The sequence below is a fragment of the Scyliorhinus torazame genome, chromosome 1 (assembly GCF_047496885.1).
Source record: "Scyliorhinus torazame isolate Kashiwa2021f chromosome 1, sScyTor2.1, whole genome shotgun sequence".
NCBI classification, from domain to species: Eukaryota; Metazoa; Chordata; class Chondrichthyes; order Carcharhiniformes; family Scyliorhinidae; genus Scyliorhinus; species Scyliorhinus torazame.
In genome coordinates, this window is record NC_092707.1 from 225414242 (window position 1) to 225433675 (window position 19434).

Sequence of the window (19434 nt, forward strand, 5' to 3'; positions counted from 1 at the left end):
CCGGGGTTTAGTTAATGACCTACTACAGGCCCTCCTTATGCCCGCGCAGATTTCCGACATTAAATGCGCTGCCCATACAAACGGTAAGACCTTAGTTGACGTTGGTAATGAACAAGCAGATAGTGCAGCACGGACAGCCGCGCAAATTCAGCAAGTGATGGTGCCTAAAATGTTAGGTCAGACTAAACGTTCTGCAATAAATAGGTCTGCCTCTGACAAGCCAATGCCAACCATCCAAGACGTCATAAGGTTACAGGAGGACGCTCCCGAGAGTGATAAACAAATGTGGAAACGGTTAGGTTGTACATATGATTCTGTTTCCGCTTTATGGACCACGCCAGCACATCAGACTTGAATGTCTGATGTACTGGCTTTATGGGTCGTTGAATGTGTACACTTTGCAACTCATTGTGGGGCTCGGGTGACTAGCGATTTGTTGCTGGACACTTGGTGGCACCCTAAAATGCAGGGGTTGGCCCAGAGTATCAGCAATCAGTGTTTGATTTGTCAGCAATATAACACCGGCAAAGATATCCCTTGTGGTATGGGGCAAACCCCGTTGCCCAATGGTCCCTTTGAGGTGCTCCAAATGGATTACATGGAGTTAGACAGGTGTCAATGTTATACATATGTTTTGGTCATTGTGGAGGTGTTCAGCAGATGGGTTGAGGCGTTTCCGACTATCGATAATAAAGCTGCTACTGTGGTTAAAGTTCTGATGCGGGAAATCATTCCCCGGTACGGTATACCAGCTCAGTTGAGTGCTGATAACGGGCCTCATTGTTTTGGACAGATTAACCTGCCTCCCTTCCCCAGCGCTATTTTACAGGTGTGGAGCATGATGGGGTGGCTACGCACCGCCTGTGTGATCTTCGGCCTCACCTCGCTTGGAGTGGCATCGGCGACGGACATGGAAAAGGGACATATTATCTACATTTGTAACCCCAACCAAACTACAAGGACATTTTGTTTATGCAGAGGTGATGTTCTTCGGTGCTCCCATATACGAGGGCATGGTATCGACTCATGGAAGGTCACCAGGATAACGGACAATGCAGGACTCATGAAGCAATTGCACCGGTCCCGGCGATGGGACGGGAGTACATGTAAATTTGATTTTGGGATGTGTTAAGATTGGTGCCATAAAGGTAAAATCAGACCGTCAGGAGAGGGTAGGAAGAGGTTGTGAGAGAGAGAGAGGGGGACTAAAGAGAGGACGGGGCGTGTAACGAGGGGAGTACAACTGGAACGTAGGTTATCAGGAGATACACTTAAGTCATTTAGGGCCCAGACTGCGGAAAACCCGGGTAGTATGAATCTCTTCTACCAGATTTACCACCGCTTGTATGGTCAGGGACTTGTCTGCTACCCGAACCCCGCAGCGGTGTCTAGGTTATTTTCTGTTTCACCGCTTTGGGGCACTCCCCAAATGGTGGTTCATTGTCAGCATTCCGAGCCACCGCCCGAGCAAGTCACTCTTCCTTACGATCCGGGTTCAGCACCACCGGCTATTTGCCTTCCCCTTCCTCGGGATAATTCCCATTCACAGTACGATAGGCTGCAACGGTGGAGGGCGTACATACCTAGCCACTTCACTCCCAATAGGGACTCCCGGTCGTACGAGAATTGCTTCAGCAGTGAAGGATATGGCTGTTTGCGGGTCGAGGTGGAATCGAATATAACATGTCTGTTCCCCACCTGTATGGACAGGTGGTGTCATATCACCCAGGCGTCTGGCAAATGCATTTGTTACAACAACACTTGCGTTCCACTGAACGCCGGCCTCCAGCTCCTTTGTGGCTGGGCGAATGTCTCTCATATCACTGTTGGGACTAGGGCTTTCCGCATTGCTAGGCGGCCCGAATGGGCGTTCCAAAGCTGGATAAACTGGGCTACTGGGGGATCCCTACGCAACCGATATACTGATTGTGATGCTAGCCTGTACACGGAGCTAGGATACTACTTTTTATATAATGGCACAGCGACCAATGTTTTGTCACCCCCATTTCCCCGCCAAATTGCTATTGGAATTCTAGTCCCTACCACAGTCCCCTGCCCCTCGGCGTGGATGCTGCATAATCAGTTAGCACGCCGGGCAGTCTCAGCTGAATTCTGCGAGAACTGGGAAAAACCTCAGGTTCTCGCACCCAACCGGGGCCACTCAGCCGGGTGCGGAATTCTGAGCGTCTTGACACTGGGAGGTGTGGGGGGTTCCTTGGCGGTCAGCGATAGGAATTATTTTATTTGAGGCCTTACCATCTTGGGAAATGAAACCTTGGGAGCCCTTGGGGCAATAACCAAGGAATTGTCTCAGCTGCGGTTGTTTGCAATGCAGAACCGGTATGCTCTTGACTATCTTCTGGCCCGTGAGGGTGGGGTATGCGCCATAGTGCAGGGCAAGTGTATCATGGGAGTTCAAGACCTAACCGCTAACATCATTAAATTTATGGATCGCATACGGGATCACCTGGACGGAATGCAGGATCCTGACTCTTGGGGTAACTGGGGATTTGGAGGTTGGAAGGACTGGTTGATAAATATGGCCATGTATTTAGCGGGGGCTATTGGCTGCATCTTTGTGGGCCTGGCCATCCTTAAATGCGTGATGGGTAGAATGCGGGGTGCACTGGAACAGATCAACGCCCCTAGAATCTTGGCTGTTAAAATCCACGAGCGTGCAGCGGATGAAGGGGGCTACAACAGGAATTGGAAATGCAGCAACAAATCTTTTTAGATGAGGGACCGTAGCTATGGATTCAATAGTTTGGTTATCATGAAATGATAAAAGGAGGGAATGACGAATGTGATATCAAATAGTTACTTTCGAGATATTAGTTACTGTAATGTAGATATAGGCCGGTCTGATTCAGTTAGTTCACAGACAAAGGATTTCAGAACACATGGCAAAGCAAGGGGGAGGGGTGTCCAGCTAAGGAGGAGAAAAGGATGCTGAGTAATAGGAGGCCAGAGGAAGGGATGAGAAGTGAGCAAATCAGGATGTATGGCCAGGTCAGGAGGGGTATAGGATGACCTATGGGAATCGTGTATGTGAAACTTGATGCCATTTGAATGCATTTGCAGAAATCCCTTTGTCTCCTTCTTCATTCGTTTCCCAGGGGTCCAGGAGACTGGTTCTGTGTCCGTGTGAAACGAGTCAGACTTGCAAGTCAAATAAAATAACTTAATGCTATGCCTGCAAATCCATCTCGAGTTTTATTGAGGCCAGACTGACGGGTAAAGAAATATATAATCTGTCAAACATAGACCCCAAGATCTCTCTGCTCCTCCACATTGCCAAGAACCCTACCGTTAACCCTGTATTCCGCATTTATATTTGTCCTTCCAAAATGGACAACCTCACACTTTTCAGGGTTAAACTCCATCTGCCACTTCTCAGCCCTGCTCTGCATCCTATCTATGTCTCTTTGCAGCTGTCAACAGCACTCCTCACTACCCACAACTCCACCAATCTTCGTATCGTCTGCAAATTTACTGACCCACCCTTCAACTCCCTCATCCAAATCATTAATGAAAATCATCACAAACAGCGGAGGACCCAGAACTGATCCCTGCGGTACGCCACTGGTAACTGGGATCCAGGCTGAATATTTGCCATCCACCACCACTCTCTGACTTCTATTGGTTAGCCAGTTCGTTATCCAACTGGCCAAATTTCCTACTATTCCATGCCTCCTTACTTTCTGCAAAAGCCTACCATGGGGAACCTTATCAAATGCCTTACTAAAATCCATGTACACTACATCCACTGCTTGGCTATCTTGTATCCATCCAGCGCCCTGTCTGAATATTGTTTCCTCAGCCTTACACAAGTCTCCTTCTTCCTCTTAACAAGACATTCAACCTCTCTTGTCAACCATGGTTCCCTCACTCGACCATCTCTTCCCTGCCTGACAGGGACATACATATCAAGGACACGTAGTACCTGTTCCTTGAACAAGTTCCACATTTCACTTGTGTCCTTCCCTGACAGCCTATGTTCCCAACTTATGCACTTCAATTCTTGTCTGACATCATATTTACCCTTCCCCCAATTGTAAACCTTGCCCTGTTGTACGCGCCTATCCCTCTCCATTACTAAAGTGAAAGTCACAGAATTGTGGTCACTACCTCCAAAATGCTCCCCCACGAACAAATCTATCATTTGCCCTGGTTCATTACCAAGTACCAAATCCAATATTGCCTCCCCTCTGGTCGGACAATCTACATACTGTGTTAGAAAAGCTTCCTGGACACACTGCACAAACACCACCCCATCCAAACTATTTGATCTAAAGAGTTTCCACTCAATGTTTGGGAAGTTGAAGTCACCCATGACTTCTACCCTGTGACTTCGGCACCTTTCCAAAATCTGTTTCCCAATCTGATCCTCCACATCTCTGCTACTATTGGGGGGCCTATAGAAAACTCTCAACAAGGTGACTGCTCGTTTCCTATTTCTGACTTCAACCCATACTACCTCAGTAGGCTGATACTCCTCGAACTGCCTTTCTGCAGCTGTTATACTATCTCTAATTAACAGTGCCACCCCCCCCCCCCCCACCTCTTTTACCATCCTCCCTAATCTTATTGAAACATCTATAACCAGGGACCTTCAACAGCCATTTCTGTCCCTCTTCTATCCAAGTTTCCGCGATGGCCACCACATCGTAGTCCCAAGTACCGACCCATGCCTTATGTTCACCCACCTTATTCCTGATGCTTCTTGCGTTGAAGTATACAGCACTAACTAGGGAAGGAATGGTGGTGCCAGAAAGAGTGGAAGCTAATGGACAGGATCCATTTGGTTTGCCTTGAGAAGCACAAAGAGGATGATCACGCTACCTGGGGTATTCTATAGATATCCAAACAGTGACATTGACACAGGAGCAAATCCGCATGGAAATCACAGCAATGTGCATGAACCAAAGACTGGTGATATTGGAGGACTTTAATTACCCAAACAATTACTGGGATAATGTTAGGCCAAAGGGAAAAGAGGGGGAGGAATTTCAGAAATGTGTTCCTTGACCAGTATGTTTTCGGTCCAATCAGGAAAAAAACATGGTTACATCTGGTGTTGGGGAATGTGGTGGGTGGAGTGTCTACATGGGAACATTTGGAAAGCGTGATCACATCTCACAGTTTAATTAATAACAAGTTACAATCTGAAATAGAACTTCTGAATTGGAAAAGGGTTATGGGGTGAAAAGGATCTAGCCTAGTTAAAATGGAGCAATAGACTGAGAATGAACAGTAACAGAACAATGATCTTTAAGGAGACAGACATTGAGGGAAGGTTTCTCAGAGGTGTACAAGATTATAATAAGTTTAGATAAGATAGACAAAGAATAAGAATATCTGATGGCACAAGAAGGAGATACACATTTAAGGTTTTGGTCAAACGATGCGGGGGGGGGGGTACAAGGCACCACCTTTTTTTGCAGAAAGTGGCAATGAACTGGAACTCAAGGATGGTGGAAGTGGAGATGATTAATGTTCCAAAAGAGTTGACAGGAAAAATTCAGGGAAAGACTATGGGAATAAAGCAGGGCAACAGAACTGAGTGGATTGTTCTACAGACAGCTGGCCTGGATTGGGTGGCCTGCATGTACTGTAATGACTTGGACTATCAAACTGACACTGGGAAAAATAGTATGTCAACATTATTTTGCACTGACTGGAACTAACTGGAAAATGAATGAGTAACTATATTCTAAAGCACACAGACACTGGGAAATGATATGCTAACTATATTATCTATCACACTGACACCAACTGAATAATGATGATATGGTGTAGACTTCTGGTGGCGGCTATGGAGTGAACAGTCGCACATTTGGCAGCTCCCGCTCTTGGTTTGTCTTTTTATGGCTTTTAAGCTGGATTTCCATAGGAACTTTCTAGAATAAGGGTGTAAAAGTGAGAGGTGAAGGAGGCGACGCCTAGTTTATGGATCTGCGCCCGAGGAAAAATTGAAAAAGGAGTGATCAAAAGTTGGCTGGAAGAGAGGACCAGAGTTTGAAGGAGGCAATGGCGGGGAAGCAGGGTTTGACCTCGGCAGCTCAATGGGCGATGGATCAGTTGGTGGACTTCTTGACTGAGAAGTTCACTCAACATTACAAGGAATGTGCGGAGGACCTGGCCCGGGCGGTGGACTCAATCAGGGTGGTGGTCGCCCGTGTGGAAGAGAGATCGACGACCCAAGGACAGGCGATCCAGAAGTTGGGAGGAGCTGGCAGTGGAATGAGAGAACCAGTCCACTGCGATGGCAATGGAGATCGGGATGCTACAGGACCAACAGAAACAGCTGCTGGAGAAGGTGAAGGACCTGGAGAACCGTGCTCAGAAACAGAATATCCGGATCGTCGGTCTGCCAGAGGGGAAGGAAGGATCAGATGCCGGTGAGGAAGATGCTAGAGAAGCTGATAGGGGAAGGTTCGTTCCCCAAGCCATTGGAGGTAGACCGGGCCCGTAGTGCGCTTATGCGTAAGCCCCAAGGGAGTGAGCAGCCGAGGGCGATGGTGGTACAGCTGCATCGGTTCCTAGATAAGGAAGGCATCATGAGGTGCGCCAAGTGTACCAGGACTTGGGAGCAGAATTCGCAAAGAGGAGGGCGCGTTTTAATAAAGTCAAGGCAGCCCTGTACGAGAAGCAAATAGTTTGGTCTGCTTTACCCGGCCCATCTTTGGGTGACCTATGAGGGCCGAGAGCTGTACTTTGGCTCGCCGGAGGAAGTGGCGGACTTCATGAAGGACAATAACCTGGTAGACAAACAAGGATCTTAAACCTTGACTGTGGAGAGCTGAGTTGCAAGTTATGCGTTGCCCTTTTAAAAACCTTAGTCTTTTAACTCTGTAATTTAAGTTAGAATAGAATCATAGAATCATAGAAGTTTACAGCATGGAAACAGGCCCTTCGGCCCAACCAGTCCATGCCGCCCAGTTTTTACCATTAAGCTAGTCCTAGTTGCCCACACTTGGCCCATTACCCTCTATACCCATCTTACCCATGTAACCATCTAAATGCTTTTTAAAAGACACAATTGTACCCACCTCTACTACTACCTCTGGCAGCACATTCCAGACACTCACTACCCTCGGAGTGAAGAAATTGCCCCTCTGGGCCCTTCTGAATCTCTCCCCTCTCACCTTAAACCTATGCCCTCTAGTTTTAGACGCCCCTGCCTTTGGGAAAAGATGTTGACTATATACCTTATCTATGCCCCTCATTATTTTATAGACCTCCATAAGATCACCCCTAAGCCTCCGACGCTCCAGGGAAAAAAGTCCCAGTCTATCCAGCCTCTCCTTATAACTCAAACCATCAAGTCCCGGCAACATCCTAGTAAATCGTTTCTGCTCTCTTTCCAGTTTAATAATATCCTTTCTATAATAGGGTGACCAGAACTGCACACAGTATTCCAAGTGTGGCCGTACCAATGTCTTGTACAACTTCAACAAGACGTCCCAACTCCTGTATTCAATGTTCTGACCAATGAAACCAAGCATGCCGAATGCCTTCTTCACCACCCTGTCCACCTGCGACTCCACCTTCAAGGAGCTATGAACCTGTACTCCTAGATCTCTTTGTTCTATAACTCTCCCCAACGCCATACCATTAACTGAGTAGGTCCTGGCCTGATTCGATCTGCCAAAATGCATCACCTCACATTTATCTAAATTAAACTCCATCTGCCATTCGTCGGCCCACTGGCCTAATTGATCAAGATCCCGTTGCAATCCTAGATAACCTTCTTCACTATCCACTGTGCCACCAATCTTGGTGTCAACTGCAAATTTACTAACCATGCCTCCTAAATTCTCATCCAAATCATTAATATAAATTACAAATAACAGTGGACCCAGCACCGATCCCTGAGGCACACCACTGGTCACAGGCCTCCAGTTTGAAAAACAACCCTCTACAACCACCCTCTGCCGTCCAGCCAATTTTGAATCCAATTGGCAATGTTTGCGATGTTTGAAAAGCTGTTCGAGTTTTTACCTGTATAATTCCTTTTTCTTTGTCCGGGCTTTTCTATTTGGTCCTGCTTGAAAGGGTTAGAATAGATAAGATTTTGTTATGGGAGAAGGGGTGGGCCTCTGTGCTTGGACCTTGGGAAGGACTGTTTGTTTGTTTTTTGTGCTTTGTGCCATTGTTATGGGGATCCAATGTAGGAAGTCAGAGGGAAGTAAAACGGGGCCAGAAACAAAAAGCAGTAAGGGAGAAAATGTAAGGCAGAGAAGCCATAGTCAAAAATCAATAAGGGCCACAGTACAGGGTACAGTGACTGAGGAGAGTGTGAAAAGGGAGGTGGTCAATGCAGGATTGAGGGAGTTGTACTTAAATGCATGCAGTATACGGAACAAGGTAAATGAGCTTGTTGCGCACATTGAAATTGTCCGGTACGATGTTGTGGGCATCACAGAGGCGTGGCTGCAAGGGGATCAGGGCTGGGATCTAAATATCCAAGAATATATGTCCTATTGAAAGAACAGGCAGATGGACAAAGGGGGCGGGGTTGCATTGTTAGTAAGGAATGAAGTTAACTCGATAGCAAGGAGTGATATATGATCAGAAGGCATAGAATCTCGGTGGGTAGAGTTGAGGAATCGCAAAGGTAAAGGCCCCCCCAACAGTAGTCAGGATGTGGGGCAGAAAATAAATCAGGAGATAGAAAAGGCATGAAAAAAGGCAATATTACAATTATGGGGGACTTCAATACGCAGGTGGACTGGGAAAATCAGGTTGGTAGTGGATCCCAAGAAATGGAATTTGTGGAATGTCTAAGAGATGGTTTTTTGGAGCAGCTTGTGACAGAGCCTACTTGGGAACAGGCAATTCTGGATTTGGTGATGTGTAATGAGGCAGACTTGATTAGGGAACTTAAGGTGAAGGAACCCTTAGGGAGCAGTGACCACAATTTGATAGAATTTACCCTGCAGTTTGAGAGGGAGAAGCTGCAATCAGATGTAACAGTATTACAATTAAATAAGGGTAACTACAAAGACATGAGGGAGGAGCTGGCCAGAGTTGATTGGAGAAGGAGCCTAGCAGGGAAGACAGTGGAACAGCAATGGCAGGAGTTTTTGGGGGTTATTAGGGAGGCACAACAGAAATTCATCCCAAGGAGGAGGAAACATGCTAAGGGGAGGACAAGGCATCCATGGCTGACGAGGGGTGTCAAGGACAGCATAAAGGCTAAGGAAAAAGCATACAAAGTGGTGAGGATTAGTGGGAAACCAGAGGATTGGTAAGCCTTTAAAAGCAAGCAGAGGACAACTAAAAAAGCAATAAAGGGGGAGAAGATGAAGTACAAGTGCAAGTTAGCTAGTAATATAAAGGAAGATAGGAAGAGATTTTTTCAATATATAAAAGGTAAGAGAGAGGCAAAAATAGACATTGGCCCACTAGAAAATGTGGCTGGAGAAGTAACAATAGGAAACAAAGAAATGGCAAATGAACTGAATAGTTACTTTGCATCAGTCTTCACGGTGGAAGACACCAGTGGGTGCCAGAGCTCCAGGAGAACCAGGGGGGCAGAGGTGAGTGCAGTGACCATTACTAAAGAGAAGGTTCTGGGGAAACTGAAAGGTCTGAAGGTGGATAAGTCACCTGCACCGGATGGACTACACCTCAGGGTCCTAAAAGAGATAGCTGAGGAAATTGTGGAGGCATTAGTGATGATCTTTCAGGAATCACTGGAGGCAGGAAGGGTCCCAGAGGACTGGAAGGTGGCTAATGTAACAGCACTGTTTAAAAAGGGAGGGAGGCAGAAGACGGGAAATTATGGGCCGGTTAGCCTGACTTCGGTCATTGGTAAGATTTTAAAGCCTGTTATTAAAGATGAGATCGCTAAGCACTTGGAAGTACATGGAATAGGACTGAGTCAGCACAGCTTTGTCAGAGGGAGGTTGAGTCTAACAAATCTGTTAGTTCTTTGAGGAGGTAACAAGCAAGTTAGACAAAGGAGAATCAGTGGACGTGATTTATTTAGATTTCCAGAAGGTCTTTGTCAAGGTGCCGCGTAGGAGACTGTTAAATAAGTTAAAAGCCCATGGTGTTCGTTGGCAATTGCTCAGAGCCTCGAGGGGCTGGAGAGGACTGGTTCGGGGGGGGGGGGGGGGGGGGGGGGGGGGGGGGGAAAGAGAAAGGGAGTGAGATGTTTGTGGTCCAGGCGAGGGGACAGGAGAGGCGACTGGGAGAGCTGCCATTTAGGTTAGTAAAGGGAAGCTTTAGGTACCGAGGCATCCAAGTGGCATGGGAATGGGATCGGCTGCATAAATTGAACCTAGCCCGGCTGGTGGACCAAATGAAGGACGATTTTCGGAGATGGGGGCGTGCTTCCGTTGTCTCTGGCTGGGAGGGTGCAAACGGTGAAGATGACTGTCTTCCCGAGATTCCTATTTGTATTTCAGTGTCTCCCCATCTTTATTCCGCGGTCCTTTTTTAAGCGATCACGGGCTGCACCTGGGCAGGCAAGACCCCGCGAGTAAGGAAGGTAGTGCTTGAGTAGAGTCAGGGAGAGGGCGGGCTGGCGCTGCCAAATTTTAGTAACTATTACTGGGCGGCGAATATAGCTATGATCAGGAAGTGGGTGGTGGGGGGGGGGGGGGGGGGGGGGGGAAAGAGTAGCGAGTAGTTTAGATTAAAGTAGGGGTCAATAAGTGTGGGACCTGTACAAGAGGCAAATGGCTTTTGCTCTATGTTGATGGTTTCATGTATATTGTTTCTTTTGTAGTTGTCACTATACCAAAAATACCTCAATAAAATGTTTATTAAAATTTAAAAAGCCCATGGTGTTGAGGGTAAGAACCTGGCATGGATAGAGGATTGGCTGACTGGCAGAAGGCAAAGAGTGGTGGCAGCATGGTGGTGCAGTGGGTTAGCACTGTGGCCTCACGGCGCCGAGGTTCCAGGTTCGATCCCGGCTCTGGGTCACTGTCCGTGTGGAGTTTGTACATTCGCCCCGTGTTTGCGTGGGTTTCGCCCGCACAACCCAAAAATGTGCAAGCTAGGTGGACTGGCCAAGATAAATCGGCCCTTATTTGGAAAACATGAATTGGGTACTCTAAATTGTTTTTTAAAGGGCAAAGAGTGGGGATAAAGGGGTCTTTTTCAGGATGGAAGCCTCAGGAGTCTGTGCTGGGACCACAACTTTTTACAATATACATTAATGATCTGGAAGAAGGTACTGAAGGCACTGTTGCTACGTTTGCAGATGATACAAAGATCTGTAGAGGGACAGGTAGTATTGAGGAAGCAATGGGGCTGCAGAAGGACTTGGACAAGCTAGGAGAGTGGGCAACGAAGTGGCAAATGAAATACAATGTGGAAAAGTGTGTGGTTATGCACTTTGGAAGGAGGAATATAGGCATAGACTATTTTCTAAATGGGGAATGCTTCGGAAAGCAGAAGCACAAAGGGATTTGGGAGTCCTTGTTCACGATTCTCTTAAGGTTAATGTGTAGGTTCAGTCGGCAGTTAAGGCGGCAAATGCAATCAATATTAGCATTCATGTCAAGAGGGCTAGAATACAAGACCAGTGATGTACTTCTGAGGCTGGATAAGGCTCTGGTCAAACCCCATTTGGAGTATTGTGAGTAGTTTTGGGCCCCATATCGAAGGAAGGATGTGCTGGCCTTGGAAAGGGTCCAGAGGAGGTTCACAAGAATGATCCCTGGAATGAAGAACTTGTCATAGGAGGAACGTTTGAGGACTTTGGGTCTGTACTTGTTGGAGTTTAGAATGATGAGAAGGGATCTTATTGAAACTTACAAGATACTGCGAGGCCTGGATAGAGTGGACGTGGAGAGGGTGTTTCCACTTGTAGGAAAAACTAGAACCAGAGGACACCATCTCAGATTAAAGGGACGATCCTTTGAAACAGAGATGAGGAGGAATTTTTTCAGCGGGAGGGTGGCGAATCTGTGGAACTCCTTGCCGCAGAAGGCTGTGCAGGCCAATTCACTGAGTGTCTTTAAGACAGAGACAGATAGGTTCTTAATTAATAAGGGTAACAGGGGTTATGGGGAGAAGGCAGGAGAATAGGGATGAGAAAATATCAGTCATGATTGAATGGCGGAGCAGACTCGATGGGCCAAGTGGCCTAATTCTGCTCCTATGTCTTCTGGTCATATACTAAGAGTGGGGGGAGGGGAACTAGCAGGTGGTAGGATGCTAGGCGCCGGGGGCGGGAGCTGACAGGCTAGCTGAGAGGGCTAGTTCACGGAAGCAAAGTGGGGGATGAGCTGAAGATTAATGTAGTTGGGGGGGGGGGGGGGCAGGAACGGAAGGGGGGGGGGGGACTGCTGACGAGGAGGGGACTTTTAAGAGGTTGGAGGAGGAGAGTAGATGACAGTAGCTGCCGAGGGCCAGGTGCGGGATATGGGCAAAATAAGGGGTGGTGGCAATCCTGGTTAATAAAAAGGTGCCATTCGAGGCGGGGAAGGTAGAGGCAGACCCGGGGGGTAGATATATAATGGGTAGCGGGAAGCTGGAGCGAATGGCAGCGGTGTTGGTCAATATATATGTCCCAAACTGGGATGATGTTGCGTTTGTCAGGAGGGTGCGGGGGAAGATTCCGGACTTCGATTTCGATTCGCACCGGCTGATGATGGGGGGGGCAAGGAGTATTCATTCTACTCCCACATGCACAAGGTATATTTCAGGATAGACTTTTTCGTACTTGACAAAACGCTGTTAGCAGGGTGGAGAACACAGTATTCAGCAATCGTGGTGTCGGACCACGCTCCACACTGGATAGACCTACGAGTGAGCACAGGAAAGACCCAGCGTCCACAGTGGAGTTTAGATTTAGGGCTGCTAGCGGTGGATAAGATTTGTGAGCGGGTGAGGGAGGCCATTCGGGGCTACATAAAGAGCAATGACTCGGGAGAGACCGCAGAAGGGGTGGTTTGGGAAGCATTGAAGTTTGTGGAGGCCAATTCATTGAGTGTCTTTAAGACAGAGGGGAATTTATTTTGATTTGAGCCCACAGGGAGAAGACTGAACGGGCGGAGTTGGACAGAGTGGTAGGTGAAATCTTACAGGTGGACAGGAGATATGCGGAGTCACCGGATGAGGAGCTCCTCAAGGAGAATCAGAGACTCCAAATGGAATTTGGGCTCCTGTCCACAGGTAAGGCAGAAGGGCAGCTGAGGAGGGTGAAAGAGGCAATATACGAATATGGGGAGAAAGCCAGTAGGATGTTAGCACATCAACTGAGGAAGCAGGAGGCGAGAGGAATTGGGAAAGTAAAGGATATGAGAGGGAAGGTAGTGATGGACCCGGGGGCGATAAATGATGTGTTTCGGGAATTCTACAGTCGACTCTATGAATCGGAACCCCCAGCCGGGGAAGAGGATACAAAGCAATTTTTGGAGAGGCTAGAGTTCCCGAAGGTAGATGAGGAGCTGGTGGAATGCCTGGGGGGCCCCAATTGGGCTCGGGAAGGTGATTGATGGGTTGGGGTCAATGCAATCGGGAAGGCCCCAGGACCTGATGGATACCTAGTGGAGTTTTATAAAAGGTTTTCTGGGTTACTGGGGCCGCTCCTGGGTCAGGCCTTTAACGAGTCTAAGGAGCTGGGAGTGCTCCCGCCAACGTTATCACAAGCATCGATCGCTCTCATCTTGAAGCGGGAGAAAAACCCGGAGAGCTGTGGATCATCCAGGCCAATTTCCCTTTTGAACTTAGACCTAAATTACTGACAAAGATCTTGGCCACACGTATTTGTGGATTGGGTCCGATTGCTATACCATGCTTTGGTGGCGAATGTAAGAACCAACCGGGTCCGGTCAGAATATTTTAGTCTCTGTAGGGGGACAAGACAGGGGTGCCCGCTCTCCCCACTATGTTTGCCTTGGCAATGGCCCCTTAGGTCATCAAATGCTTGGCGGGGGATAGTGAGAGGGGGTGGAGCACAGGGTCTCGCTCCAAGCGGACGATTTACTGTTTTATATCACAGACCCATTGGCTGGGATGGCTGAAATGATGGAGACGCTGGTAGAATATGGGCAGTTTTCAGGCTACAAGTTAAACATGGGAAAGAGCGAGGTGTTTGCGATTCAGGCGCGGGGACAGGAAAGGAGACTGAGGGAGTTACCTTTTAAAGGTGGTGGGGAGGAGCTTCAGGTGTCTGGGGATCCAGGTGGCTAAGGATTGGGGGCAGCTCCACAAGTTAAATCTGGGCAAAGTGGTCGATCAGATGAAAAGGGATTTCCGCAGGTGAGACATGCTCCCGCTGACGGGGAGGGTGCAGACGGTGAAGATGACAGTCCTCCCGAGACTGCTGGGGGTTTTTTTCTCCAACGTCTCCCGATTTTTGTCCCGAAGGCCTTTTTTAGGAAAATGAATGCGACGATCTTGGATTGTGTGTGGGCTGGTAAAACCCAGAGAGTCAAGAAGGCACTCCTGGAACGGGTGCTTGGCCCTCCCGAGTTTTATTAATTATTACTGGGCGGCCAACTTATCGATGGTCAGGAAGTGGGTAGTGGGGGAGGGGTCAGTTTGGGAGCGAGTAGAGGCGGCATCCTGTAAGGGTACGAGTTTGGAGGCTTTATTGACAGCGCCCCTGCCATTCTTGCCGGCTCGGTACACCACAAGCCCAGTGGTGGGGACAATGGAGACAGCACATGAGATTGGCGGGGGATAGTGAGAGGGGGTGGAGCACAGGGTCTCGCTCCAAGCGGAAGATTTACTGTTTTATATCACAGACCCATTGGCTGGGATGGCTGAAATGATGGAGACGCTGGTAGAATTTGGGCAGTTTTCAGGCTACAAGTTAAACATGGGAAAGAGCGAGATGTTTGCGATTCAGGCGCGGGGACAGGAAAGGAGACTGAGGGAGTTACCTTTTAAGGTGGTGGGGATAGTGTGGTCACCGATCTGTGACAATCATTGTTTTGTTCCTGAGGGGGTTGGATGTGGGCTTTAGGAGGTGGCAGTGGACAGGGATTGAGAGATTTGGGGATCTCTTCATTCAGGAGGGTTTCCCGAGCCTGGAGGTATTAGAGGAGGAGTTTGAGTTACCGGATGGGAACGGGTTTCGGTACCTGCAGGTATGGGACTTTGTACAGAGGCAGGTTCCAAGCTTTCCTCGCCTCCTCCTGAGGGGACTGCAGGATAAGGTGATGTCAAAAATGGGGGCTGGGAGGGGAGGGTCTCGTAGATATACAAGGAGTTGATGGGGTGGGAGGGAGTCCCTATCGGGGAGGTGAAGAGGAAGTGGGAAGAGGAGCTGGGAGGAGAGTTGGAAATCAAATTATGGGAAAAGGCTTTGAAGAGAGTTTTTTTTTTTTTTTTAAATAAATTTAGAATCCCCAATTCATTTTTTCCAATTAAGGGGCAATTTAGCGTGGCCAATCCACCTAGCTTGCACTTTTTTTTGGGGTTGTGGGGGTGAAACCCACGCAAACTCCACACGGACAGTGACCCAGAGCCAGGATCGAACCTGGGACCTCGGCGCCGTGAGGCCACTGTGCTAACCCACTGCGCCACTGTGCTGCCCCGGCTTTGAAGAGAGTTAATTCATCCTAGTCTTGTGCCAAACTTAGCCTGATCAAGTTCAAGGTGGTTCATAGGGCCCACATGACGGTAGCCCGGATGAGCAGGTTTTCTGAGGAAGTGGAGGATGGGTGCAGACGCTGTGGGGGAAGCCCTGTAAATCATGTACATACGTTCTGGGCATGTCCGAAGTGGAGGGGATTCTGGCAGGGATTTGCGGACGTTATGTCAGAGGTCCTGGAAGGGAGGGTGACTCCGAGTACAGAATTGGCAACATTTGGGTATCGGAAGATCCAGGGGCCTGGGGGTGTGGGCGATATTCTGGCCTTCTCCTCCATGGTGGGCCGGAGGCGGATTCTGCAGGGATGGAGAGACTCGGAACCTCCAAAGTCAGGATCGTGGTCAGCGACATGGTGGAGTTTCTCAGGCTGGAAAAGATCAAGTTCACCTTGAGAGGATCAATTCAAGGGTTCACCCAGTGGTGGCAGCCGTTCATCGACTTCTTCAAGGAAAATTGAACGTCAGCAGTAAGGCGGGGGGGGGGGGGGGGGGGATGGGAGGCATGGTAGTGTAAGACAAGGACAGGAAACCTAGTACATGGGTAATTAGGAAATCGGGAGGGGGTAGCAGGGGATGTTTTTAATTTTTTTGCGTGTGTCGGCCCGCGCGGTTGTTTAAGGAATGTGCAAGTGTTAAACTGTAAAAATTACAGATTCTTCAATAAAATATTTTCCAAAAAAAATGATATGGTGTTACAGTGGCATTAAAATATTATAACTATATTATATACTGCATAGACACTGAGAAATTATAGGATGACCATATTACACAAACAGAAAAAGTGAATTTTATATTTACCAATATTACCTGGAAAACAATAGTGGGGTTAAATAAATTTTCCTGATTAGAAAATGGGAAATAAAAATCTTCAGATTTACCTTTGGTTTTCGCACAATAGTGAAGAGAATGTTGGGCAGAAGCGTGTCAGGTCCAAGTGAACAGTAGAAAGTGACAACTCCAGCGAGGAATGACCAGAACATCATAAGAATGTGAAGATACCTTTAGATAAAACAGAGTGATATCATTCAAGCTGCAACAGCAGTGTCATACGTTTATGGATGCATGACTGCTACTTAATAATTATTGAAAATATAATTTGCTTTTATATTTGAGCAAAAACACTCAGTACAACTAAACTTTTTTTTTTTTAATTTAGAGTACCAATTAAGGGGCAATTTAGCGTGGCCAATCCACCTAACCTGCACATCTTTGGGTTGTGGGGTGAAACCCACGCAAACACAGGGAGAATGTGCAAACTGCACACGGACAGCAGGGCTGGGATTCGAACCCGAGTCCTCAGCGCCATTGTCCCAGTGCTAACCACTGCGCCACGTACCACCCATTCAGTATAACTAAACGAAGAGTTGGCCATTCCCATCACACCTCTACATCTCTCTGCCACCCCCATGATGCACACTATCCACATATGCAATAATTCAATGTCTCAAAAACACACTGGCAAGACATTCGATGAACACTTGGGGTGAACTGCCGCTAGTGATTGTTCTACAAAACGAGGTTTTCAAACTGATGTACTCTTGTTTCTAAATCATGCTGTTATTCACAAATAGTTTCCCACAATCACAGCATCACTTTCAGTCATTTGGAAGTTGGAACTTGGGTGCTAATATCAGGGATACCCTCAAGATTATCACGTAAAAAAGATTAAAAACCACCAATTTTAAAAAGTGCCAGGGCCCTCACTTTATTAGTATGAAAGTCCTTGCACATGAAGCCGCTCGAGTGGCTAGGATTTGAAGCACACTGCCTGATCGGGAAGTGGAAGTCGCCTTCAAAAGGGAAGCTGAGGAAAACAAATTACAAGAAAACAGGAAAGAGTGAGGTATTATTGTTCTTCAAAAGAACTGACGTAGATTAAATAGGGAAAGAGTGGGGTAGTTTTGTTCTTCCAAAGAATGGATGTAGACTCAATGAGGAAAGAGTGGCTAGTATTATTCTTCCAAAGACCTAACGTAAGCTCATGGGTCAAATGGCCACTTTCTGTGCTGTACAAGTGTATGATTCAAAAGTTCTCATTGCCTCGTTAATCATAAAACAAAAGTGGTGGTACTGCTCGCTTTCGAAATGTGTTTCAGTTTTTAAAAATCCACTTTATTTTGCTGGGATTTTGCATCAGTTGCATGTACCCTTCAATCAATGCCAATCTCTCTTGCTTTGATACCATCCCTACCAGATTTGGATGTAAGCAGTGTCATAATGGTTAACAAAAATTGCAGCTGGGGGTACAATAAGTAGTTAAAAGACTTGTATGGCATAGATCCATTCAGACACTGACAACGAAATGCAAATAAAAGATGAAGTTATTGGACAAAGATGTTTAGAATTATGTAGGGATGGGAGAGTAGGCAAAAGTAAAGGAGCGGCACAGTGGTTAGCACTGCTGCCTCACATTGCCAGGGACCCGGGTTCGATTCCAGTCTTGGATGACTATCTGTATGTGTGGAGTTTGAACTTTCTCCCCTTGTCTGCGTGGGTTTCCTCCAGGTGCTCCCGTTTCCTCCCACAGTCCAAAGATTTTTTTATAAATTCAGAGCACCCAGTTCTTTTTTTCCCCAATTAAGGGGCAATTCGGTACGGACAATCCACCTACCCTGCACAACTTTGGGTTGTGGGGGGTTAAGACCCACGCAGACATGGGGAGAATGTGCAAACTCCACACGGACAAGTGACCCGGGACCGGGATTGAACCCAGGTCCTCAGCACCGTGAGGCAGCGGTGCTAACCACTGCACCACCATACTGCCCCCACAGTCCAAAGATGTACAGGTTAGGTGGACTGGCAAAGCTAAATTGCCTCTTAGTACCCAAAGATGTGCAGATTAGATGGGCTTGTGGGGAATAGGCTGGGGGAGTGAGCCTTGGTAGGGTGCTCTTTCAGAGGGTCAGTGCAGACTCAATGGGCTGACTGGCCTCCTTCTGAAATGTAGGGATTCTATCATTCTATGAAAACATACCTTGTGATTAATGGAACATGCACAAAAGATGTGGCATAAGAAATTTAGAAGAAATGTCAGAAGAGTTTTTGGTTTTACAGAGGCTTGAGAAGTGTGGGATGTACTGCTGAAGTTCGTGATTGAAGAAGGGATCATTTAAGAATAGATTAAACAAATAGTTAAAGGAAAAATAATAAATGATGTGAACATGGTAGGTGTGCGGGATTAGGAAAACACGTAAAAAGATTAACAGCAACGTGGACTGATCGGGTTAAAGGGATCATCTGGCTTCTTTCCTCTCCTGCATACAGTCTTCTAAAACTCCACCCACCCTCCCCCTCACCCTGTCCCCACCACCAAACTTGCTCTAAAAGATGCCAGCTGCCCTAGCCTTGAACAGGCATCTTTTTCGAGTTCCTCTTTTTTTTTTAATAAATAGTTTTATTGGGAGTTTTTAAATTTATAACAGGCAAGTCATATCATCATACAGTTCTAATATACAGTTGCGTCAATCAAACAGAGGCTATAGGTAATTTACACCTTTTTACTATACATCTGTAAATAGTGTTTATCAAACAAAAACAGAAGGCAAAAGAAAAAATACAACAGAGATGTGGTCTATTTACATTGCAATGACCAGCGTGTGTAGATATAGTCCGAGCTGCCCCTTTGAATCCTGAAGCGGCGGATCCCACCGCGCACCACACGGAAGGAGCGAAACAGAGGATAGCTCTAGCACTGCGGTTACACCCTTTGTATGGCAGCATTACTCTGTTGCCATATGTGGGCACCCGCATCCCTCAGTGTGTTGCGCAGATTCCACCTTCGCCTCACTGTGGCGTGGCTGTTTCACACCCCCCTCCCTTCTCGGGTTGTTTCTCCCCCCCCCACACCCCTCCCCCATACCAGCTGCT

General features: G+C 47.4%; 1 protein-coding gene across 1 annotated transcript in view; it reads right to left on the minus strand.

Annotated features, from left to right (window-relative positions):
* LOC140419371 (sorting nexin-14-like) overlaps window positions 1-19434 on the minus strand; it is a 40598-nt gene that overhangs the window by 13175 nt on the left and 7989 nt on the right. Inside the window, exon 2 of the mRNA XM_072503268.1 lies at window positions 16446-16566. Coding sequence (XP_072359369.1) covers window positions 16446-16566 — 121 coding nt within the window. The remainder of the gene's footprint in view (window positions 1-16445; window positions 16567-19434) is intronic.